Here is a 26,526-nt window from a genome sequence, read left to right as displayed (position 1 = left end):
TCTCTTTTAGAGAATTTATTTTACTCATCAAAGCACACTAGGGCCTAATTAACCCTTCAGTGGCTGAAACGACTTTCTCTGACAAATGGTGTAATTTTTTCAAACATAATGGTCTTTGGAGTGACCTTCAGTAGCAACTCATCCCCTGAAATAACGAAAGTCTCACTGAGATTCTTGTAAAAGTTGGCAGCCCATGTGACAGCGTGGCTTCTAGCTCTCTTCCTCTCTATGTTCTTTTATCTTCGTGCAACTTTGTTTAATGAAGCAGAAACAGAATTTCCTAAATAGTTCCCCCCCCCAAGTCATAGACACTGTTTATATGTAGTTCTGCTTCAAACCTTGTGCTTAGTGTTGATAGCCTGCAGCAGACCTCCTCCTCATCGCCCTGAAACATGCCCTCTCCATGTGACATGCGCAGAAAGGGAAGGCTGCTGCCGTCAGATTACGGTCCTTGATTATTGCGAACATCGTAGTAACATGTGAAAAACATTCAATCAAAGATGAGTTCAAATTGAGAAGAGGGGAGTTTCCAAAATGTCTCAAAATGTTTGCAAGAGTTCTGAACTTCCTCTGGGACCGGACGTTATCATCATGCTCCTGGAAGTCTGAACAAAAGGGAGAGAGCTTTGGGAGAGGTTGGCAACCAAACGGCAAAAAAATTGAGGCTCATTTTTGAACAGTTGTTTTTTTGTAGTTTCTCACAATTTTGTGTCCCTAGCTACTACTATAAATTTCACCATTGTGTGTTGACTAATGGGACTTTACTCATCGATAGTCCAGGGAGAAACTGCACATGTAGCTCGGCTTCAGTTTAAAAATTAATAAATTAATGTTTATTCCAGTCGTGCACTTGTATTGTACACTCACCTATATGAATTTAATAATAATAATAATAATAATAATAATAATAATAATAATAATAATGATAATAATGATAACAATAATAATATTAATAACGATAATAATAATAATATTAATAATAATAACGTTAATATTAATATTAATAACGATAATAATATTAATAATAATAATAATGATAATAATAATAACGATAATAAAAATAAAAACAATAATAATAATGACGATGATGATGACGATGATGATGATGATGATGATGATGTTTTAATAAAATAAAATAGAGATAAAGAATGATAAAATTATGATGCTTTGGCTTGCCTTACTTGATGCATGTACCCTTGTTTGTTTATCTTGAGTCACTTAAATGTGCTTTAACAGTTGGAAGACTTTAGAAAGCCTTTACTGGTTGTAGTGGATTAAATCTACTGGTTTGTTTTATCCAGCAGTTGATGTAACTTGAAAGTGAAACATCGGTCACCTCTTTAGCCACACTGGCTTTGATGTGTCTGCTACATTAACAGAAGCATGGAATCTCCCGGCTTTAAACTTTATAAACGCTCTGCTGAAGGCGGGAGATTCGGCGCTCCGCCCACATCTGGTCTCATTCACGCTTCTGCGCAGAAGCTGCGCAGCAGCGCTGATCATTAACGCATCTCTCCCTGGTGTTGCTGCGTAGCGTTGATGTTAACGTGATGGTGAGATCTGCGTTATTTTTACCCATCCTTATTGTGTTTTGTATCTGTGAAAGGAAACAATAGCCTGTGATCGTCAGTGTAACTCAACAGGCTCCGAACGCGTCGCGTGTGGACTTAATGGATTCCGATCCCGTTTTAAGGGGGAATTTAAAGATTTTTAAATGAAATAAGGATGCATAACTCAAAGGAAGGTGTGATATGAAGAGGCTGTTTGGCCACGAGGGCTTTGATGACCATCCCCGCCTTTAAACCGAACCGATCGGTGCCTCTCAGGTGGTTTTTACGCACAGCTGCTGCGCGCGGCGTCAAAAGAGAAACTACCGCTTCAACGGGGTTCGGTTTCAGGCAGAGGATGGTGGCGGAGATGGCGAGCTGCGGGGCGGCTTGCCACCTGGAGGACGGGTGAGTTTTTCCACATTACATCCAACAAAACAGATAAACTGGAGCAGCGTGGATGCAGCGCCACCCGCACACAGGAAGTGCGGTATTTGCTGGTGTTTTTGCCGCGTTTGGGCTCATGTGTTTGTGCGTGTTAATGCAAACAAAAGGCAGCCCAGCACGAACAGCATCCTAGCTGTAAAGTATGTCTAAAACCATAAGAAGGTATGAGAAAACAAACTAAAAGTTGATGTTTTGGTATTTCTGAGCTGCACGCGTTTCTGTTGTTGCACGAGATGACTCACTGATGTGTCACAGAGAAAGTTGTAAAAAGCATCAGAAGCTCATTTTAGGTAAGCTCTCTGAACATTTACCTTAAATTCAGGCATATAGATGCTTTTGTTGTTGATTATTTTAGATGAACTCACGGATGTGGTGCGTTTTTGTGAATGTTTGTTTTACTTTAAACAAATTCACCAGTCAGGACTTCCTTCTTTGTTGTTGACCCAGCCACAGACAGGTAAAGTGACACAGATGAGTCACTGTCCTCTGATGTATTGTTGGTACCTTATTCAGGTTGCACGAACTACCTGGAAAAATCCCCAAATGGACAAATAAAAACCTTGATTACATAAACATGAAAGAACAACTTACAAAATAAAAAGTGTTTGAAGCTGAAGCAGATATACAATACAATATTCAGACAGATCTGACTTACAGGAGTTAATTTACAGCATTAAAGCCGTTTATTCCCCTATATAATTCTAACTTTTTAACACTAAATGTTTATCATCGAGAGGAGCCAGTTGAGATGGCTCAGGCATCTGGTCAGGACGCCTCCCTGGTGAAGTTTTCCGGGCACGTCCAACTGGGAGGAGGCCTAAAGGGAGACCCAGGACATGTTGGAGGGACTATGTCTCTCACCTGGCCAGGTAACGCCTTGGGATTCCCCCGGAAGAGCTGGTCCAAGCGGCTGGGGAGAGGGGAGTCTGGGCCTGTTGACTTAGGCTACTGCCCCTGCGACCCGACTCCGGATAAGCGGATAAAAATGGATCGATGGATGGACTAAATGTTTAAGAAAAAGATAATGCGGTGACTCGTCCATAGAGGGCGCTACCCTTCCTGACTTGATGGTAGAAAACAAATCTAAAAAGTAAAAATAAAACTACTACATATTTATATATATATATATATATATATAAACTATATATATACACACATATACACATAAATTGTATCTAAATGTGTCAATTTTGCTTAATTGTGTGTGCCTACATGCAATATAAATTACATAAGCAGTGATCGTCTTCCAACAAACTCACTAGTTTCACTCCTGGGGCACTGGAAAAAGGGCCCCTGAACTGCAGCTTAACAGCCAATCACATCTGGTGGCTAGGGAGAACTGAAGAATTTTGGAACAATCAGCATTCATGAATTTAGTGCCTCTGGGGCTACAGCTAGCTAGCATGTTAGAAGGTGGTGCATCACCTTTCCCCTCTCTTCATCACTTCCTCATTCACACTCACTGCTGATTTAGCTGAAATCCTCTAATACAGGCCCGGGCCTGTATTAGAGGATTTACGGTATATAGATTTAGCTGAAATCATACCTGTAGGTGTTGCTGTAAGATGTGTTTAATTATATATGATTAAAATGTTTAAATCTTCACTTAAATTTCTTTGGCCTGTTAGTTCCACCTACTGGTGTACTGAGAACGTCCGACCACAATAGGAGTCAAACAAGAGTCAACATCGAGTATTTTCTGAATGGCGAGAGCTCAGAGACATGAATCCTGCATGTTTTAGATCGTGAATACAGCCGATTTGTTTGTTTTTGTGACGAATCACTCCTGTAGAATTTACTGAAGGCTGAGGAGACATTGCAGCAGTTGGATTAAGGTGTTAAAAACTCAAACGCACCGTGAGGAGAAGAGTTTCAGTTTTGGCTTTACAACCTTTAGTTCAAACGAACACCAGGGGGTGCTAAAAGCAAGCCCAAACTGCAAAGTTCCCCTTTAAAGGTGCATACAGTAGACTTGTGTTAGCCTGGCCAGCCATGCCCATGCATCCTTATGGGAAGCAAAGGGTCTGGTTCGATTCAAATATACAAATAAACATCGTACTTCAGGCCAGGCTAGACTTGTGTATTTGAGTATTAATATTATTATTCTAGTCTAATTTATCTGTAACTTTGAAAATTGACTGTATGTAAAACTGCTTATTTGGAGAAGAGAATTAAAGGGACTTTACGGAGTTTTGAATTTTTATGTTCGCGATTGCCTCCTCAGGCCAAAAGCATAACGGCAGCTTCAATAGTAGGCTCGTGCACGAGGTGCGCATGCTGTACGTGCACACTCCTTAACGAAACTAACAGCTGAGACAGTCCCGTGTGTGTGTGTGTGTGTGTGTGTGTGTGTGTGTGTGTGGCCCGGAGGACAGAGGATAGGAGAACACGCAGCTAATTAATTAAATAATTAGGTTCTGTACCTTTCTCTTCAGCACAGCCGACAAAGGTTTATGATGGGTCAGTCCTCCTGCATGCTCAGATCATTCCCTTCCCTTGCTTGAAAAATTGTTCCAAAATGAAAGTTGAACCCACATCTTTTTTATCTGTGAATTCAATGCCGTTCGGCGAGTCTCAAATAAAAATTTGGGCATCTTACTGTAAAAAAATATACCATTAATGTAAAAAAGAAACTCTAAATAAACTATGTTCACATCCAGAATCAAACCCATGACTTCCGCACGAGAGTCCGACGTCTTACTAGGTGAGCTAAAGCACCAGTGATGTCTTTTGTATCTGTAACATTTATATCCTTGATGAGAGCTGAAACAACGTTCAAAAGAACGGTTCGGAGCGAAAATGGCTATTTTGTTGCTAATTTGCAGGAAATATCTAGAAGAAAGTTCTACAGAAAGTAGCTAAGGGTCCTCAGAAATGTAGCTAGCTTTGTCACTAGGCGTTAGGAACAGCGACAAAGTGGCACTGCCTCTCTCTCTGCTGCTAAAGCTACGGATAGCAAATGCTACGGGTTATGCCTGAGCGTGAACGCGCATGAAGCAGCCTGCTCGACCCGAGCATCTCTCTTTTTCTGTGATTTTACAGAAAAACAGGCAATCACAGTAAAAATGCCAGGACTCATTCTACAGGACCAGGGCATTGCAGGAGAATGTATGAAGAAGAAATTTATTATTTCTATACATGTTTTGGCTGTCAAACTTCCATAATGCCATTTAATGATTGTTTTGTAATTTAAATGATTTCTCACTTTGTTATGGACTAAAAAGGGAAATATTTCACATAAAGCTGCTGCCGCTGGACATTTTTCAAATGAGGATTTCATTTCATTGAGAAGAGTGATCCAAGCCAACCTGAACCGTGTTACATTATAGAAAACTATGACCAACCATCTCACTACTCGCCACGGCCACACCTGATTACTTCCAGATCTGTTTGGATCCGACTCTGTTTGACAGATAGAATTAGGCTAAAAGACCCAAAAAAATAATCAGATCCTGTAGGAGAATGTCTGATCTTTAACCTTAACGGGGCTTTTCAAATGCAGATCACGACATTTGTTTACAGTCTGAAACTTTTACGTGTGACAGAAAGATTTAAAACAGAAGAACTATGTAAGGGGCTCGATGTGTAGTCACTGGAGTTGAAAGCAGTGAAGGGAAATTAAGTAGATGGTGCAAAGGTCAAGAGTTTTTGTTTTTGATGTTTTATGGCTGCAGCGTAACCGACAATCGTTTATCTACACACAGATGCCTCCTATCTGCACGCCCGTGTGTTTATGAGGGAAACGTGAACATGTTTGTGACATTTATCTGTCTGCAGGAACGGACCAAAACCCTTCTCACAAGTCTGAGTCTGAGAACTCCTGCAGGGAGTTTGGCGAAAACAGGTTTTATTTAGCAGGAAGATATAATCGCCTCCCCCGCATATCAACATTCTGCGGTTCTGATTGGACACACATTTGGTCCATATGTGAGCGATGGAATATGGGTGATCCGGACTATCAGATCTTGTTTGCCAGGTTTTTCTTTTCCAAGTTGACAGGAAATAAAACCACAACTGAGATTATTCTAAGATCACTGTGGAGTGTATTGACACTCGGCTACTTTATTTTAGTTTGAGAACTCATGCGGGATTATGTTCACCAAAAAAAAAAAAAAATCACCCAAACAATCCAGTTTTGCTGACGGTAAACGTTGGTCACCATGACAACCAACAAGCTCGGCCCAGTTGTGGTGGCTTGTTTGGTCGACCTTGAGAAAGAGAAAGAAACGTTTCCTGAGCAGCTGCATGAAAACAAAAGAAACCGCCGGTCCTTATCTGGATGCGCCAGATGAAATAACAGCCAAACAAATCCACATTTCCTTATTCACCATTTGGCTTCGTTTGGATTCGGCGTTTTACAGCCGTGGGATGGAAACGGGAAACGGATGACCCAGTTTTCCACGCCTTTGGGCGTTGAACTTGTTGGTCTGGTGTGGATTTCTCCTCGTCACTCTTAGACGTGCTGCGTCCTGCTTCAAATGCATCTGAAAGCTCACACTTCCTGTTTGTGTAATTCACTTGGCAGCGCATGTTCCTGTTCAGAGAGCAGAAGTGTTTTAATACAACATCACGCAGCCGCACAAAACCAAAATGTATTGCTCTCACCTTTAGAACCGGGAGCAGTAACTTGATTTTTTATTAAACTTCTTGTGCATGATCTCATTTTGCATTCTCCCTCTGCAGAGACGGAGACGTCCCTGTGCTGGAAAACAAAGGTAGGCTCATCTCCACCTGCACGTCTGTCAGCTTTCACTTTGTCATCCTGCACGAGCAGAGTTATCGTTCCCTTTCACGCTCACCTCGCATCTCACTTTCGTACTTTCCATATCGTTTGCATGAAAGAGTCATGCATGTGAGTGCTTTCCTTCCTTCCTTCTTTCTCTTTTCCTTTTATTTAAATCAGTGATCCTGTTTCTGGAGTTATAAACGGAACAAAAAATGTCAGAAAAGATGCATTCAAATGTTTTAAGTTTTCAGCGACCCGTAGAGCACTTAGTGGTGTCATGTTCTAGTCCGTCATGGATGTTTAGGGTTGCAGACCGGTGGTCCCAGTTACAGTATCACAAAGAAGCAGACACTACTTGTTGTGTCTACCGCTTCTCGGATAAGAGAAGTGAGTGAGAGGAGTTAAAGAGCAAGTCACCCCCTTCCAGAGTATTACCCCACTCCAACTTCCTGTTTGAAAAATGCAACAAATGCTGTTGCCTTGCAGACCAAGAGGGTGGAGCTGCTAACAAATACACTCACACACAGGTTCACAATGACATTATGACATCATAATGTACCAGCCAACATCATAGTGTACCTCTTAGCCAATAGCGATGGCAGATTTAAATTCAAACGCAGTGCAAAGTTTTTACCTGACAACGGCACAAGACTGACAGTTTTAGGCAGAAACATTTTATTTTAACTAAAATGCTCTAAAGTGCAAAACTATTGACTACAGGTGTCTGCAGCACAATTAGACATGCATTTATATAGTTTATCAGCCAAAAAATGTTGATTTGGAGCGTGACGTGCTCTTTAAGATGGATGCCTGATAATGCTACACGTGACGCAGGTTTGAAGAAAGCATGGAAAAGGAATTCTTGCCCACTCGTGCCACTTTCTGACATAACGGCCAATCTGAACACTACTGTCAATTAACTTTCTGTTTGCAACTGCTAAACTAGCGATCTGGAAAACTGGGAAGAACTGGATGTTGGGATGGAGCTGGACTCGCGTAGAGCGGAGCCTGAAGGGTCTGGTTAGAGGTGGCCTGAAAGTGGAACATGAGTTTTATAAGCTCACCTGTAACCTGGACCTTTTAAAGCTCTGTGGGATCGGGCAGGTTCTCTGTTTGGTACATGAAGATATTTCCCACAGCATCAACTTTTACATTTGTCTGGTTTTAACAATATTTTCTTGATACGGTTCAAGTGTTAAGATGAAGTGTTCCTGTGTTGGAAGGACTGATGTCGGACCCGCTGTTTTGACTGGGAAAAAAATAATTTCAATGTCAAAGTTCTCCCTGCAGAAATAAGCCTAAAATCTATCAGCTGGATCACAGATGAGAAGAACATGAATCAGATCACACGTGGATCAGTGTGTGTCTTTGCTGTTGTAGATAGCATTTGAAACAAAATCAGGTTGGGGAAGCGCATCCATTCAGATCAAACACAATAGTTAATTACTGTCATTTTACCGGAGGAACCACGAAACTGAAAGTGAGCCCACAAGCACCACAAGATAAAGACACAAATCCTTTACAACAAAGACGAGATAAAACACTGAGAGGAAGCAGAATGAGATAATGGTGAGCCATAACAGGATTAGCTAAAACCTGCCTTACATAATTCAGCTCTTTAAGATATTATTTAGCATTTTCTGCTAATTCTGTTACAAAATTTGATCCAGATGTGTCACAGAAGCTAGCTCCGATTTCTACTGCAAGTAGCCACAGAAATCAATATAAAAAATATTCTATCCAAAAATATAAAACCATCATCCATCCGTCCATCCCTCCCTCCCTCCCTCCCTCCCCTCCATCGATCGCCCTCCACTTATCTGGGGTTGGGTCGCGGGGGCATTAGCCTAAGGCGAGAGGCCCAGACTTCCCTCTCCCCAGCCACTTGGGCCTAGCCTGGCAAGCCAGACTAAATAAATGTATTTATTAGTCTGGCAACGCTCCACTGACGGCTCTCGGTTGTGCGGCAGGTTCTACTGTTGTCTTTCAAATGATCTCCGCATGCTACTGGACAATGAATGTGACATACTCACCGCAACAGTTATCGGTAAATGAGGCGGTCCGCAGTTGAAGGAGAAAACACATAATTTTTTCTAAAAAAAAAAAAGCACTTAAATACATTTATCTGCTCCTGATTCTGATGAAGCCCAAGTTCTAATAGTCCAGAATTGATGTAAAAGCCGTTTCAAACGAGCTGTCGCCATCTTGTTTCACTCTGTTGCATCATACCACCCACCAGGCATATAGAGTGCCCTGATTGGCCCACAAAGCAGATAAAGCTCTGTGATTTGTTCACTAAGCAGATAGAGCACTATGATTGGCCCACCATTATGGACCAATCACAGCTCTTTATGTGTTTGAAACCCCTCTAAAGAGCTGTGATTGGCCAGCCATAATGCTGTTAGGGGCTGCAGAGGTTCCAGTGGAGCGTTCCTAGACCAATCTTTGCAAAGCAAGAATTTGGTTTAGTTCACTAGGCTAACTTGGGCCAACTCTTCCGGGGGAATCCCAAGGCGTTCCCTGGCCAGGTGAGAGACGTAGTCCCTCCACCGTGTCCTGGGTCTTCCTTTAGGTCTCCTCCCGGTTGGACGTGCCCAGAAAACCTCACCAGGAAGGCGTCCAGGAGGCATCCTGACCAGATGCCTCGAGTCACCTCTACTGGCTCCTCTCTATGTGGAGGAGCAGCAGATCTACTCCAAGCCCCTCCTGGATGACAGAGCTTCTCACCCTATCTCTAAGGGAGAGCCCAGCCACTCTTTGGAGAAAACTAATTTCGGCCTCTTGTATCCGCTATCTCGTTCTTTCGGTCACTACCCAAAGCTCATGACCATAGGTGAGGGCAGGAACGTAGATCGACCTTCACCTTCTGACTCAGCTCTCTCTTCACCACGACAGACCGGTACAACTCTGCATCACTGCAGAGCAGCACCAATCCGCCTATCGATCTCACGCTCCAGCTTTCCCTCAATCGTGAACAAGGCCCCGAGATACTTAAACTCCTCCACTTGGGGCAGGACCTCATCCCTGACCCGGAGAAGACATTCTACCTTTTTCGGACTCTAGACCATGGTCTTGGGTTTTCAGGAGCTGATTCTCATCCCAGCTGCTTCACACTTGACTGCAAACCGATCCCGTTCGAGCTGGTGATCACGTTCTGATGAAGCCAACAGGACCACATCATCCGCAAAAAGCAGAGGCCTGGGGCCTCATTTATCAAGCGTGCTTACGCTCAAAACGGGGTCGGAAAACTGCGTAAGCAACTTTCCACGCAAACTTTGGGATTTATCAAAGAAAACTTAGCGGGAAAATGTGCGCAACTTTAAGTTGACTAAGGACCTGGCTTACGCACATGTTGGACATGGAGAGCACCTGCAGTGCTGCTGCTGAGACGGATAAAATTATGAAATCCTGCAACATTATCACTTGTACTGCTTCGTTTTCACACAGAACAAGACACCCCCCCCCCCCCCCCACACACACACACGTGCGCACGCACACACACAGCCTGAAGCGCAGAATATGAATAGCAGAAAATCAGCAGGGGGACACACTGAGACAGAACGTCATGCGTCTGTGACGGTGTGTGTGTCCTGTCACTGTGAGGGGGAAATTATGCATATTATCCATTTTCCATCCTGATTTCTAAAATTCATCATCGGTCAACACCTGGTTGTGCACTCATTCCCAGAGCTCCTCCTACAGAAGTACCAGTTGGTGCCGGAAACGCTTCTCTGTAACCGACGGATCACTTGCTTTTCATGTACACTGTTGTCTATAAGTTTGTATTCCTTTTAAATTTAAGGATTGTAAGTAGATATATAATGATGTGAAAGTGTTTACACATGAGGCGCGGACATGAAAGCGTCGGTCCCAAACTTTGATCCTAAACCAGCAGATGGCGGCACACACCAACTCTCCAGGGTTTCCAGTGCATCTTTCATGTGCCTCGTTCTGATGAAGAAGCAGCTGTTTCAGAGTGAGGTAGAGCGATGCTCAGCTGGGAGGCGGTGAAAAGCGCGAGAGGCAGAGGAGGCAAATGAGGACAGGGAGAGGAGAGGAGGAGGGGAGGGGAGTGAGTGCACAGAGAGGTGAAGCGGGGAGCAGAGTGGAGTAGAGATGGATGGGGATGGCGCAGCAAGTGGAGCACTGGTGGCAGCATCTGCTTGTTAGTTTAAGATAAAAGTCCGTGGGCTGAAACGAGATGGGCTCCATCCATTAAAGAGAGCAGGCGCTCGTCCAGACGGCCCATCCACGGCCTCCGGAGCGGCTCCTCTGGACCCATCAATAAAACCACGGCGGAATGCAAATGCTCCACTTTTTCTGCAGGCTCATGGTTTAGCCACCGTGAAGGATGCAAACGTAAAAGATGGTGGAGTAACCTGGCTGTGCTTCGGGCTTTTTGGTGACTAATGCAGATAAATAACTTTAAAAAGAGAATAAAGTGGACTAAAACAAGGCCTCAGTGGGGCTGCACCTACTTCCTGCTCTTGAGCCTGAACTGTTGTTGAGGTCTTTGCTGCTTGAAATGGACTTTGGGGTGTGACTAATTAAAGAAGAGCCTTTACTCGCGCCACACTTGTCTGTTTCTCTTTTCTGCAGAGTTGTGCTTTAGTTGGCTTACTCCCAATTATCTTAATATGAGTAAAAACACATAAAAAAGCAAACTCCTACATTTTCAGCGTTTTTAATTTTAGTGGTTATAATCACCTGTAGGAAACATTAGGACACATTCTAACATTTTTTGCACATTTTGATTTCATTGCATCACCTTTGGCAGAACAAACTGATGATTTTGATTTCGTTTCCATTTATTTACAGATAATTTGTCAGAAGGTGACAGCAGCAGTTCAGGTGAGCAAAAATATCCCCTCAGATTTCAGCTTTTGCCCTTCTGACCTGGATCTTTTACCACATCCGTCCGTAAACGTTTTACGTATCCGTGTGTCGAGCAGAGAACGCTGGAACGTCCACCGAGGACAGCTCAGAGGAGGAAAACGAGGAGGAATCAGGTGAGAGACTTCTATACAGGCTCATGCCTGCGCTAATGTTTGGTCATGTGACTCTCAGCAAGTTGCACCTTTAATGAGACGTTTCTGGATCCACCGACAAGCTTCTGGCTGATGTTTCAGCAGCCCTCTGGGCAGAATTGCTGGAGTACATTTCCTCAGACTATTAATGAGAAAGAAAACATAAACTGCTGTTCTGAGGTGAAAAACTTTGGGATTAAAAAATTCAAACCGATGTGTTGCTCTTGATTTTTCACCTTTTTAATCACGCTTCATCGCCAGAAGGCGGCGCTGATGGAGACGCAGGAGACGATGGTAGGATTTGCATCCCTTGTTAAAAATTATGCTCAAAGTAGGGCTGCACGATATTAGGAAAACCTGCGATATTCGATAACGATGATTAATATTGCGATGACGATATTACTTGTGATAAATAAAAACTTAACTCAGGAACAAAAATAATCAAAAACAAAGAAATAAAAAATTCGTTAAAAAGAGAAAAGCTAAAGATGTGAGGAACGGGAAAAAGAAAATGAACAAGAAAAGGTAATCAGTGGATCCCGGGAAAAGCAGAATCAGCAGAAAGAGCTAACGAAGCTAACTCGGGTGTTTGGGCGGGCATCTAACCTATGAGAACCCACCCGATTGGCCAAATGGGTGAAGAGCTCATTTGATTAGTTAAAAAACATCATGCTTTCATTTGATTGACAGAATGCATTATGCGTCATTGCTAGGGCTGCACAATATATCGAAAAATTATTGTCATCGCGATAACAGGACGTGCGATAGGCCCATCGCAAAACACGGCAAAACAGCGATAAATGTTTGGTTCAAACATTTCCATCCGTGTCATACATCAACTTTTTGTAAACCAGCTCTGTTTTTTACGCGGAAGTATTATTTGACCAATCAAATGTATCCGTTCTGATATGCGGCCAATTAGATGGTCCGTTCATGTAATACGCCCGCCCCCTACATAGACCCTTTTGGAAAGCAACACCCGAACAGAGTTTGCGGTGCCGTTCCCTTGTTCGTTATGCTGGATCAGAGCAACGAACGCACTTTGTGCTGAGGTTTCTGGAATCAGCGCTACTTTCAAACGTGAACGTGAGTCCGCTCGGTGTCGTTAAGCAGCTGATAATAACCGGGCTGACTCCGACACTTGCCGGTGAACCAACCCACCTTCATGCCACTAGTGTTAGCCCCAGGCTCCGGTTAGCTTCCAGCTAAAAGGCTACAGCACTCTCCTCCCAGTCCCACCCTGCTAAAGAGGGCCTGGAAAAGTTCCCCCACACATCAAAGTGATTTTTCATTTATGAGCTTTTATAACCTTGTTAATCAGGATAGTTGATTTGCTGCTGCACATAAACTGTCAGTCAGAAGCTCTGCTAGCCGGTTATCTTAAGAGGAGCTAGTTCAATTTGTTAGCTTGTTATCAGAATCATAGTTGCAGTTTCATCATCTGAGCTGCTTTTTAAGATCTAGGTAAACTTGTTCAATTTGGGGTTAAAAACAAATGTTTTCACATATTTTCCATGTAGTTTTTTTGCCAGTTCCTCTTATGAAAGGTAGACAATTGTTTTTCTCTTTCCCTCAGAAAATCTTAATATTCTCCTAGTTTGGCCCAGCACAGTTCACTTCCCAATTACAGCAACAGCCTTATATCATAACCACATAAGTGGAGAAAATGTTCAGTAGCAATGAGAGAATTTGCTGTTGCATGTAAGTGATGTTAACTATTATTTAACATTTAAACATATTTTCTGATTTGTATTTATTTACTCAAAAAACCCTGGTAAGGGATGTTTTTCTGTATTTGGAGCATCAGAAAAAGTTTTATGGTGGAGGTGATGTTTTAAAGTCACTGAGAAACTGCATGCATGCAGTTTGTTGTTTTGCTGCTAATACAGTAGCAGGTGCAGCTGCATATTTTTGCAATAAAAATGTTATGTTGTAATGGAATTCATGCATTAGTTTTTGTTTGCTTTGAACCCAGAGCAGACGTCACACGCCAGACGACATCAACACTGTATACTTTAGTATTTGTTCATTTATCGCGAGTAATATCGATATCGCAATATTAAGCACTGTTATCGAATATCGCAGGTTTTCCTAATATCGTGCAGCCCTAATCATTGCGATATTTATCTGTTCTTTGCGATATGCATATTGTGCATGCTGATATTGCGATAACGATATATTTACGATATATTGTGCAGCCCTAGCTCAAAGCCTCACAATGTTCCATCGTTTCTGGATTCATTAACATTTCTCATCTCTTTTTTTCCCCAGACCATAAAGAGGCCAACGCCGAAGAATCTAAAAGCAGTAAGACAGATTCTTGTTACAGTCAGACAGCTGCACTCGCCAAAATAGCGTTTAATCACCAAAAACAACAAAAGAATCGGTGTTCTGTGACTTTTATTTTCCCTCCAGGATCAGACGCCAAACCGGAACCAGCAGCTTTAAATGGAAGAGGTGAGCAGATCCCAGCTGACTTTTTACCCTGCAGCCTCCTGGTTTGTTAATATTTTATTCATATTTGATCCTCACAGACGACAGGTTCAAGGTGTGCTGTAACAAATGCAAAGCTGTGCAGCAGGTGAGATCGGAAAACGCATTTTCTGTCCTTTCGCTGCATATTTTAGGTTCGGCCTAATCCCTTCCTCGTTTACGCGTCAGTTTTGATTTCTGGAGATGTTTGAGTGTAGAAATGAGCTGCGTGTGTTTCTGCAGACTCATGGCAGCGAGCTCGTCACCCCCCGTAGGATGTCAAAGGGACGATTCCAGTAAGAGAGGTTTTGTGGTTCTGCAGGTCTGAAAGAATGTGCAGCATCACTCAGTGTGTGTGTGTGTGTGTGTGTGTGTGTGTTAGGATACAGCTGGAAGGAGAGGGAACCTTCGAGTGCTCCGTCACTGGCCTGGTCTTCGAAGCGAGCGAGCGGGTTCTCGTTCGATACTCGATTTTATCTTGGTCCAAGTTTGGCGCGTTTCTGCACAACTCGTGGAAATGTGCCGGACCCATCTTCAACGTAGAAACAGTCAACAAGGACCCGTCTTCCCTCAAGTCCATCCAGTTCCCCCACTCCATCTGCCTAGCTCGTAAGAACCTCAGAGATCTGAAATAAAACAAAAGCAAACATATTTATGGTGGTTGTAAAACTTTGTCCTCCATTTTCACAAAGATCCAGATGAAGATGACATGACGTTTGGCGTCCTGCACATCAAGGACAACCGTCCACTCATTGAGCCGACATCGGACCACTCGGGGAGCCATGTTAAGTGGAACGTGACCTCCCTGTCACCTGTGGGTCCCATCATCCAGACCACCCACGCTGTGGAGCACCACGGGGTGGTTCTGGTCTACAAGCAGCTGAGCACCGACCCAAACAACTACAGCTTCCACATCTACATGGCCACCAACAGTGCGTCGGACATCAAGGTGAGAGGTGGTCAAACCCACACCCTCCTCGTTGTCAGAAACTCGCCTCAAATCCAAAAACTGGACGAGTTTCATGGAAGTTTGCACCGCCGGCGGTTTTCACTTGCAGCCTAGAAACAAAACTGGTGGAAAACGAGGTCAGGTTTTTCCAAACAGTTTTTAGTTTCAGGATCTTGTTTTTTTTTTTTGTTCATACCTGCAACACCTGATTAGTGGAAGCTGCTTTGATCCGTTATTGACCTGTGCAGAAATTTCAGCACCTGTTTGTGCAAAATTAGCAGTGAGTTTTGTCTTAAGCTTTTCCGAGTTGTAAATTGTGGGTTTTTACTAGTTTGCTGCTCATGAAAACTGTATTTTTCAACTGAATATAGGACTGTGCAGTTAACCAAATCTGTATCTTAACTTGTGATTTCAGCTCAGCTTCCATCCTTCTAAAATAGATTATTATTTAAATAATTTTCCCACGATTGCTCTACATGCACGCTCTCGTGTAGTCAATTTTACCCTCGTGTGTTTTCACGAGTTTCTTTTAAAAAGTAAAGATAAAGAAGTAAGACTTCCACATGCTCTCTGAAGCTGAATTCAGCCACATTTAATTTTTTTTTCATGTGCTCGTTTCCTTTCTGGACATCCAGTAGCTCTTCTCTGCTTTTATAGCAGCACTGTCTAAGTTAATAGTTGAATTAGTTGTTTTTTTTACATGTAATCCAAACTAAACAAATGTTTCTAAACTATTTATTTGATATTGCATGTAGCCTAAACTTGCCCACGCTTTTTATTTTAGTCCCCATTCAACACCCTCTGATGTGAAATAGAACCTGCAGTCTTCTTAAGATGTGAACTCTGGATAGTTTCTCCACTCAATAAAAATGGTGTAAAACAAGCTAGCTTTTAAAGGTGTGGAACACGGAAAACACATATTTATTTCTGATTATAATCAGTCACTCTGAGTGTTTCATGCAGGCTGAACATGAAAATAGTCTCCTACACCTATCTCCTGCATTAGCTTCTGATAGAAAACAGACGATGAAACTCTAGGATTAGAAAAGCCTGACAGATCTACGTCACACTGTCACCTAACAATCATGGACTCACCCATCTTGACTCACAATGGGGAAGGCTGTTGTTGGTTTAGCGTCCGGGAAACCGCAGAGAAAATCTCGATAAGTAGAAGCTAATCATTAGCATTAGCGACTAAAAACAGCAGAACTCCACCAGGCCTGTGTTATTTGTAGAGATCAAACATCAAAGTTGGAGCCAGTGGTAGTTACGTTGCTGTTATCCAATCTGAGGCGAGATGTCCAAATATCAGAAAATACGAGTCCAAATCCTGTCGTCTGAAGCCCAGCAGTGATGCTCCAGACTTCTAGTTCATGCACTGGTGTTTTTTCCCCATGAAGCGTACAGCTTTCCAACCATCCATTCCTACTGGAGACCACAGGAAATGTGTTGATTAAATGAGTGTGCTACACCTTTAAACACAACATGGTCGCAGAACTCTTATCCCTTTCTTACCCCCAAATTCCACTACCTCCGCTCCGCTCCGACACGAACGCCGGAGCAAAATCAGTCCCGTTGTAGTCAATCAGAGCAATTCCACTACTGCGGCCATGCTCCGGCAGTGCGGCGCCGTGCGCCGCCCTCTGTTCCGGCGTCCGGCAAAAATAGAATCGATCCTATTTTCGCCGGACGCCGGAGCACCTCCACAGTAAATGGACAGAAATCACCACCGCCCAACAGGAAAAGGAGCAAGCACAACTTCCGTTTTTCACAATAAATTGATAAACAAAAAGCGTTTTTTGTTTCATATGCACAGGTTTAACAACTTTTAACATTTATCAATGGCGGCTGAAGTTTAAATGCACAAAAGTAAGCCATAAATACAGTTTCTACTATCAAAGTAGTCACACTTTGTTGATCCAAACACTGCTGATCTCTCAACACAAATCATGGGCAGATTAAACAGTTCATGCCGATGCTTCTCCCACACAACGGGTGTTTGGATCTAACTTCCGCGTTTATTGCTCGGACTGTATCGCAAGATCTCGAAAATCCCGCGCATGCTTGTTTGTCCCCCTCAGGTCTCCGCACCGGAGCGGAGCCGTTGTAGAGCGGGTACCAGTAAAAATTGAGTTCGGAAGCGAGCGGCTGCGGAAGGCGGGGGCGGACCGGAGCGGAGCGGAGGTAGTGGAATTTGGGGGTTAGGGTATCATCCCTGGGCCACGCCCCCGTTGTTGGGAACACGCATTACCAGAGGAAACGAGTGCGACACCCCAGTCGCCGTTTTCTAGGCCCAAACATCTTTTGTTGTGTGTGACTTCAAATGGTGTTTTTCTTTTTGGGACTCTAGCTGGTAGCAGCCAGCTGTTTCTCCTTCTCTGATATTATTGAGCGGAGAAGCTCTCACGCCAGTGGTGTTCTGTTGCTAAATACGTGATGATATATATATATATATATATATATATATATATATATATATATATATATATAGTGGAGGACCCAGGGAAGTGCTGATGTGCGGTGGTTGAGTGGGACCGACAACTTGATGGTCCAGTTGTTGGTTTTGGTCTGAGGTGTGTGATTGTTGGAGGTTTTTAGACAAATATGAGAAAACTGTTTTATTCATTTTTTACATACATACATATTATGTTACAAAGTTGGCATGAATAAAATGTTTTAAGCTAGCTTGTTTTTCAGTTTCTCAACTCAATAATTTCTAGTCCTAGTTTGGCATCAAATATTTCCGTGGACGACTACTAAACTCTCCTTTACGTTTTTCTCGCTGAATGAAAACTGAAACAGGAGCAGGAAAAATGCCGTCCTTGCAGCAGCAGCACAGAGGAATATTCCACACATAAGAATTTAATCCACTGGTTTACTGAATAAAACTCCATCAAAATGCCTCACCTTTAAAATCACGCATGTAAACATAAAAACAGAAACAAAAGATGAAATTTACTTTCACTTTTGCACACTTTTAAACCGTCGCTGGCCTGATTCACACATCAGGTTTCTAGGCCCACGTGGGGCAGCGATCACCGTAAACGTCCTACTTGAGTGCCGCTGAGCAGTAACGTGGGCGACGTTCCAAACCACCTGATTCATTTCTGAGTAAAGGCAGAGTGCACCACACTAATCATCCAGGAAGTGTGATTGTGGTTGCATGAGCGGATGTGTTTGGGAGGATCCAGCATGTTATTTATTTTTTTTTTACCAGTTTCTGTAATAATTCGAGTTTCAGTGTGACGTGAGTTCCCATCCCATGATGTTTTTGTGTTCGGCCGTTACCGTTTTACTCACTGACACCTTCAGTGTGATGATTCATTTGTGTCATTGCTGCTGTCGCCGAGACACTGACCTGCTTCCCTCATCTGTGTTGCTGTAAATCAGGATATAGGCAAACAAGTTCGGAGCTGCAAGAAAAGTTACATGAAGATCGACAAGCCTCCAACGTGCAAACTGGACGAGGGGACGTATCGTCTCCTGAGCGAGCCAGAGGGAGAGATCAGACCTCAGGTGTGTCTCTTTGCATCAGCGTGGATAAAATAAAATAAGAAATCATGTTGAAACTTGAAGGTGCATTAGTGAAAAAATTAGCGCCATCATTATTTATGTTTGTCTCAATGCAGGACTTGAAATTCACCCTGGCAGTGACCAAGATGAAAGGCTACTTTGAAGCTTTCTTTGAGCAGCCGCCACCGTTTAAATTATCTCTAATAGAGATCAACTCCGAGGAGACGGTTTGGACCGCCACCATCAGAGACGGTACTAGCATGTTTAGACCGCTGAGGCTACAACGCAGATCCATTCAAACAAAAAAAGCACACAGGCTTTAAAGGTGTGGTTGACTGAAAAGACATTTTTAATTCTAGTTTTTAATAATTCTGATAGAAAATGGTAATGAAATGCAAGGATTTGAAAATCCTCTCACATCTATGTCACACTGTTAATTTGCATTCACGGCCTCGCCCATCCTGGCTCGCGTCCGCCCACGGGAAGGCTTTTTGAAATTTTTTTGGCAGCGAAGCAAGAGAGAAGACACCATGTTGGTGATAGTGACTTTGCAACATGTCTGAACACGTTCTGTTAGCCAATCAGAAGCAAGCTGTGTGCATATCATTAATAATAATGAGCAAACCTGCTGTTTTTAGCCCATCTCTGCACCAGTAAATCTCTACATCTCAGAACAGGAGCATCATTAAATGACTCATAAGGCATTGATTTACACAAGAGAACACAGCAAATGAGTTGAATAAACAAGTTAACCACACCTTTAAGTTATTCTTCATTATTACAATTATTTAGAAGAAAAACAGAAAGCAAACAGAACTGCAAAAAAATTGCTTATTTGCTTTCAATTGCATGTAAAATGGACACCAAGCATAGCATTTAAATTGAAGCCAAAACAAATTTAGCTCCACCTTGTGGCTGGCTGCAATATAGATTTTAAGTCCCGCCCCCCAACACAGTGAGACAATAACCTTTCACCACAGATAATTTTATTCAGGTGTCGACTCCTGTTGATTCTTAAAGTTTCCCATTAGATGCTGTACGATTGAATATTTTTACGACCCGTTCAACTTAGTAAAAATAATTTATCCTGGGTCTGTTTACTATTTTAACTCATTCACTGCCAATGACGACTAAAGTCGTCATTTGCATTTTTTTACTGTGTGGGCGTCGAAACGAGCCCCCGCGCCGAGAGAACAAACATCTCAGCTCTGAAGCCGATCTTCATCCGCATACGTCACACGTCACATGATCAGGAAGCAGAACATACATGTGTTCGGAGATCGTTTTGGGCCGCTGCTGTAAAAAAATTTAGGTGCGAAGCGGAAAAGCTTCTGCCAATCACAATTCAACAACGGATTATGAAAGAACGGATAAAGCTCGAAACGCGCGGATTCTTCCTGATGTAAGAGGTGAGTCTCCGCTTCTTTTTGGTTGTTTTGGCGTCGACATCATCCTAGCACGCAACGTTCTGTGACTCTTAAAAAATAAGTAAAAACAGTGAGAAACGCTGGCAGCGAATGAGTTAAGATCATCTGAAATGGACTTCGGTGGGAAAGTTATGAACGCTTATTATATTCTGTTGTGGATTGCTCTTTGAACTGTCTCATTTTGGAGAAATGAAACCTACCTTGAAATGGGGCCTGTTGTGACTAGCCGTTAGCTTGTCAATCCGGCCAGAACTTAGTGTAGTCTATAGTCCTTCAAACAGAGGTCAGTCAAAGAGCTGTGTACAACAGAAAGAAGTTTTGAAGAAATGTATCTAAGACACTCGGCACCATTCTATTTGCAGATGATACAACACTGTTTTACTCAGGATCAAATATTGAGGAGGTGGCTAAAGTGATAAATGATGAACTGATTAAAATTAAAAACTGGTTTGATATAAATAGATTGACACTGAATCTTAATAAAACAAATTTTATTCTGTTTAATGACAAAAAGAACAGTGATGTGTCATTGGAAATAGATGGTATTGCAATTCAAAGAGTAAAAGAAACTAAATTTCTTGCAGTTCTTATTGATGAAGACTTGACATGGAAATCCCACATTAGTTACAGAAAAGGTAAAATTGCCAAATCCTTAGGAGTATTCCATAGTCAAGTTTTTACTGTCTAATTCCGGTTTGTTGGCATTGTACGATTCACTGATTGTTCCATACTTGACTTATTGTGTAGAAATCTGGGGAGCAACATACAAAAACTATACATAACCCTTATTTTTTGTTTTACATCCGTAGCGTTGTTTTTCCCTTTGGGAATCCTGTAGTTTGAAACGTATCTCTGGGTTTTTCCCACTGACCTTTCTAGGGATTTTTTTGTTCCTATCAGGTAAAACTTAGAGAATTATTGGTGTTTTTTGTTTTTGCAGATTTAACATGTTTATTAGAAGACAATGTGCATCAATTGGCACAGTAAACCAAAGATTCTTGTACTTATCTTCATTCCCTTCCTTTTTTTCATAGTTTAACACATAAAAGACAGCAGACAACACACACACACGCACACACACACACACACACGCACACAAAAAGGAAAAGGATGGGAGGGGTATTGAAGAGATTTGGAAAAGTCTAAAAAGGGTTGCCATTTCTTGCTAAATCTGTCTGGGCAAGTTTCAGAAATGACATTACTTCATTAATCCAATGTGTGGTAGAGGGGATTGGTAGATTTCCTATTCATTAGAAGAAGACGCCTAACCATTAAAGAGGTGAAGGCTCCAGCTGCTCAGCAGAATAGTGGATATAATCATCAGGAAGACCACATGTGGGAGACACGACATGTTTTAAGTGTTGAGTCAATTCAAGTTTATTTATAAAGAGGCAAATCACGTCAAGAGTCGTCTCAAGGCACTTCACATAATAAACATTCCAATACAGGTCAGTTCATTAAGCCAATCAGAAAAAAGTTTCCTATATAAGGAACCCAGCAAATTGCATCAAGTCATACTAAGCAAGCATTTAGCGACAGTGGAGAGGAAAACTCCCTTTTAACAGGAAGAAACCTCCAGAGAATCCTGGCTCAGTGTAAGCAGCCATCCACCACGACTCACTGGGGATCGAGAAGACAGAGCACACACACACACGCACACACACACACACACACACACACACACACACACACACACACACACACACACACACACACACACACAAGCACACAAGTGTATCTTTGACATCACATAAAAATAGATTTGCCAAATGTTCGCAAAAGACGGACGAAAGAAGAACACGTGTGTGAGATGGAAAGGTGAGCCGTGGGATGGCATTGATATGTTTTGATGTTTTTTTCTTTCAGGCGACTGTGTGGATCACACAGAGAAGAAGCCAAGGAAAAGAACAATCTGTAAGTCTCCTCGCTTCAGTCAGAATCAAATTAGTTCTGAGCCTGGGTTGCTTATTGATCTTCTTTGTGCAGCAGGCAGACAGAGGAGCAGCAGCCCCTCAGAGGAGGAAACAACCTGTAAAAGACCTCGATGGCAGGATGAGTCAGGTGTCCTCCTTTATCCACAGAGTTCAGAAGAAAACTGCTTTCAGCTATCAGACTCTTTCTATATTAACAGAATGAAACTTCTTATTTTCTCCAGATGGAGTGAAAGCAGCGTTGGCTCAGGGAGAGGACATGACGGAGAAGCAGCTCCTAAAAGTGGCCAGGCAGCTTGGCTCGGAGTGGAAGCAGGTAGCCATCTACCTTGGGTTGAAATCCCGGGAGCTGGACGACATTCAGGCAGCAGAGAAAGACCTGAACATGCAGAAGCTGAAGATGCTGGTGGAGTGGAAGAGCCGAAGAGGGCAGGGAGAAGCTACGGCGAGCCACCTGCTGGAGAGCTTAGAGGACCTGGAGGACCTACCGAACGAGGTTTATCAGATTCTGAAAGGTAAAAGACACCGAGCATGTTACTACGGTGCAATCAGCACTGCTCAGAAATAAAGGGAACACTAGATCTGAATGAGTTAAATATTCTTATTAAATACTGTAAAGGATGAGTCGTTTACATCTTACTTATGAACCATAAAATGTGAGATTCCATAGAAATATGAAATATCAATCTGATGGATCTTTGACTATTTTAACCAGAAGATCAGAACTTTTTATTGCAGGGATTAAGCGACACTTCGTATTAATTCCAAGGAAAGAGAGAGAATCAGGTTTAAAATAGTTAAGAAATTTATTTCTACACAATTTAAACAAGACTAACTTTAACACTCTGTGCACTGATGGACTAAGGTGGAGTGAGACGTGATGAATGTTGATGGTGTGTGTGTGGAATGCTGTTATCAGAACCAGCGGATCCGGAGAAGCATTTAGGTCTGAGTGGGAGTGAATATTTCGCTCTAAACTTTAGTAGATTTAGAACACACATGAGACGCCATCTGTCGGTCTATGTACCCAGGGGAAGCCTCCGTTAGATCCAGAATGGCGAGGTCCTCGTGGGCCCTCCTTGGAACCGAAGCCGGTAGAAAAGCAGCGGTGCCGACCAAACTAGTCTTGGAATGCTTCCAGGTCACGACAGGTTATCACTGGCGTCTCCGAGACCCTGAAGGGGTCGTGAGGTTCAGCTTTTATTCTGAAGGAACCGTTGCGGTCAGGTGTAACTTGCAACAGATTTTATCCAGCTTGTCGAGGTTCTTTATGGCTGAAGAGGAAGTCCGGATGGCCGGTCCGAGACTTCTCTAGAACCAAAGATAAGGTGGCGTGGGACGGTTTTTACAATTGTCATATTTTGGTTTACTGGCGAATCAGAATTTGACATGCAACAGAGGGTTTATACAAACACCACAGAAAACCCCGCCTAGCCAGAAACGAAGGTTCTGATTGGACCAGACAAAAGGAAATGTGTCATGTGACTTTAGCATTACGTGTCATTAGTGTCTAGTGCAAATGTCCAAGATTATAATTACTTGTAAAGTACTACTGATCACAGGATTATAATCTCAAGTAATAACATTGTCATTTCACAGATTGATTGAACATTGGGCTCATATTATTACTGGTAATAACAAAGTTGTTGTTTATGTGTTTATCAAAAGAGTTCTTCATCTTCGTCTTGAGCTGTAACAGAGGTGAAGCAGTTCAGATGAGCAGAGTGCATGAAAGACCTTGGCCACTATCTCATGTAGATTAGCCTGTCAGAGACTTTATGTCTCTGCTCGCGCAGATGCAGCAGATCATGCCCTTTAGGTCAAAAACACGATATTCATGACGCTACAATACTTTGTTCTTCACGTAGTAGAAAGTGCGAACAACAAAATCACATAAATTTATCAATAGAAATCTAATTTATCTGGCCGAGGCTGCCCTTTGTCACCGATTCTGTTCATAACTCTTATGGACAGGATTTCTGGGCACAGCCAAGGTGTTAAATGGTAAAATGGTAAATGGCCTGTTTTGATATTGCACCTTCAAGAATCCTGGAACCCCCCAAGGCGCTTTACAACACACTCAGTCATTCACCCACTCACACACACTGGTGGTGATGAGCTACGATGTAGCCACAGCTGCCCTGACAGAAGTGAGGCCACCGAGCGCTGGCGCCACCAGTCCCTCCGACCAACACCAGCAGGCAAGGTGGGTTAAGTGTCTTGCCCAAGGACACAATGACAGTGATGGACTGAGTGGGACTCGAACCTGCGACCTTCAGAATACGGGGCGAGCACTTAACTCTTGTGTCACTGTCGCCCCACCGTTGTGTTGAGGGGATCCATTTTGGTGGCCTGAGGATCGTGTCTCTGCTTTTTGCAGACGATGTGGTCCCGTTGGCTTCATCAGAACTCCGGCTCTCACTGGAGCGCTTCGCAGCCGAGTGAGAATCAGCTCCCCTAGATCCGTGACCGTGGTCTTGAGATGGAAAAGGGTAGAATGCCTTCTCCGGGTCAGGGACGAGGTCCTGCCACGAGTGAGGGAAAGCTGGAGCGTGAGATCGATAGGCGGATTGGTGCTGCGTCTGCAGTGATTCGGGCGTTGTACCGGTGTGCCGTGGTGACACACCGGTACAACGGACAGCAAATCACAATACAATAAGTTGTTTCCCTCCTCGGAGCAGTTTGTTTTAGACTCTGCTGTCACGTTAACCATCGTAAATAAAGATGCAGATTACACATCACAACAAACATAATCCAGCAGTAAGCTGTTTTATTGCCCAACCACGAGTCAGAGCTGTTACCGCAGTGTCTGCCTCAGAATTTTCTAACTTTAGCCACAGGTGTGTTAGTCATCAGACAGAGATCTTCTCCACAAGACGGGGAGGAATGTTTTCAGCATGCCGTCGAAGTGGATGTAAAATCTACTGGATCTAATGGTTGCTGGATGTGAAAATCTAAAGTACTTTCTTCCTCTGTTCTGCTGACCATCTGCAATGAAGCTGAATGTTTTGTGTTTCTTATCATACGATTGAGCTAACGTGATTCTGACTGTAAAAGTGGGACACCACCACCTTCTTAAGACCACGTTCATTTACGCTCCTTGTTCCAGAGGCAAGGCGAATAAAGCTGGTATCTCCCCTGAGACGCCTCTGCTGGAAACGGAAACCCGTGATGCTGGACATAACGAGATGGTGCTAAACACCGGTCGCCGTTGTCCGTGACTTCAAATGTTGTTTTTCTTTTAGGGACTCTGGTAGTTTGTTTTCTTCTCTGATATTATTAAGCGGAGAAGCTCAAACACCAGTGGTGTCTTGTTGGAAAATACACGAGTGTGTGATGAATGGAGGACCCGGGGACGGTGGTCCCGTGGTTACTTTTGGTGTTATTGAAGGTTTTGAGACCAATGTGAGAAAACCACTGAAATAGCTTTTTATTAATTTATGTATTTATTATGAAAATTTTCTTTTTTTCTTTTTTCTTTTATTTATTTATTTGTTTGTTTATGTATTTATGATTAATTTAGTTCTTCTTTTTCTTTTTTGTTTTGTTTAATTTATTATTAATTAATTAAATAAGTAATTAATTATTAATTTAGTTCTTCTTTTTTCTTTATGTATTTATTATATTTTTCTTCTTTAATTTATTTATTATTAATTTTTTCTTCTTTTTTTCTTTATTTGTTTTATTTATTTATTTAATTATGTAATTATTTATCATTTATTTTTTCTTTTTCTTTTTTGTTTTATTTATTTATAAATTAATTAATTAATGTATTAATTTATTTCTTCTTTTTTCTTTTTTGTTTTATTTATTTATTATTAATTATTTACTTCTTTTTTCTTGTATTTATTTATTTATTATTATTTTTCTTCTTTTTTCTTTTATTTATTTATTTATCTATTTATTATCTTTTCTTTTTTTCTTCTTTTTTTGTTTTATTTTTAACCTTCACAATATATTTATAGCTTTGCTGTGTTAGAAAGTTAAGAGGCATGAAAAAAGTTTTAAGCTGATTTGTTTTCCAAGTTTAAAGGAACGTCTTGCAGCTTTTGAGCAGCTGCAGCATTCAGCGTCTCTGCTAAATGATTCTATTCTTATTTTGTTTCTGTTTCCAGATATGAGGGACAATCGATCGGTGAAGTAAAAGCTTTATAGATCCAACAAGCTGTTGAATATCTGCTGATCCATCAAATGGAGCCAACAAAGACCTCAGGAGCGCAGCGAAGCTGCGTCGACCTGGGGCCGCCTCAGCGCTTCTCTTTTTTAATCCCTCGACGTGAAACATTTAAGTTGTTTTGTTTCTTCATTTCACTCCTGATGTTATTTAAATGAGGTCCTTTTTGTTTCTGTAGTGAGTGCAGAAGAGTGTGTAGTTAAACTAAACACGGGTCCTTCAGGAATAATTCATCGTTTTACTTTGAATGAAATGTGTTATTTTTGTCTGAAAATAATTAGGCAGTAGAACCGAATTATGGACTGAACTACGA

The 26,526-nt window shown here is 42.2% G+C and overlaps 1 protein-coding gene across 4 annotated transcripts; it reads left to right on the top strand.

The window, feature by feature from the left end:
• Positions 1-1,630: 1,630 nt before the first annotated feature.
• Positions 1,631-26,325, top strand: si:dkeyp-97b10.3 (uncharacterized). Of its 4 annotated transcripts, none has more exons than XM_015951054.3 (17): positions 1,631-1,955; positions 6,678-6,709; positions 11,539-11,571; positions 11,673-11,729; positions 12,012-12,041; positions 14,019-14,054; positions 14,163-14,204; positions 14,282-14,328; positions 14,463-14,515; positions 14,602-14,828; positions 14,912-15,168; positions 18,559-18,684; positions 18,798-18,933; positions 21,975-22,022; positions 22,095-22,169; positions 22,264-22,554; positions 26,155-26,325. In XM_015951054.3, the coding sequence occupies exons 1-17, from the start codon at positions 1,783-1,785 to the stop codon at positions 26,181-26,183; spliced, it is 1,692 nt and encodes a 563-aa protein (XP_015806540.1). In that variant the 5' UTR covers positions 1,631-1,782; the 3' UTR covers positions 26,184-26,325. The 4 variants fall into 4 exon arrangements, with proteins under 4 accessions (XP_015806540.1, XP_015806541.1, XP_015806539.1 ...); XM_015951055.3 differs by having other exon boundaries at positions 12,009-12,041; positions 22,098-22,169; XM_015951053.3 differs by having other exon boundaries at positions 12,009-12,041.
• The last annotated feature ends 201 nt before the right edge of the window (positions 26,326-26,526 follow it).

Source organism: Nothobranchius furzeri, chromosome 13 (genome assembly GCF_043380555.1).
Source record: "Nothobranchius furzeri strain GRZ-AD chromosome 13, NfurGRZ-RIMD1, whole genome shotgun sequence".
Taxonomy (NCBI): Eukaryota; Metazoa; Chordata; class Actinopteri; order Cyprinodontiformes; family Nothobranchiidae; genus Nothobranchius; species Nothobranchius furzeri.
This window is presented reverse-complemented; position numbering and strand designations above follow the sequence as displayed.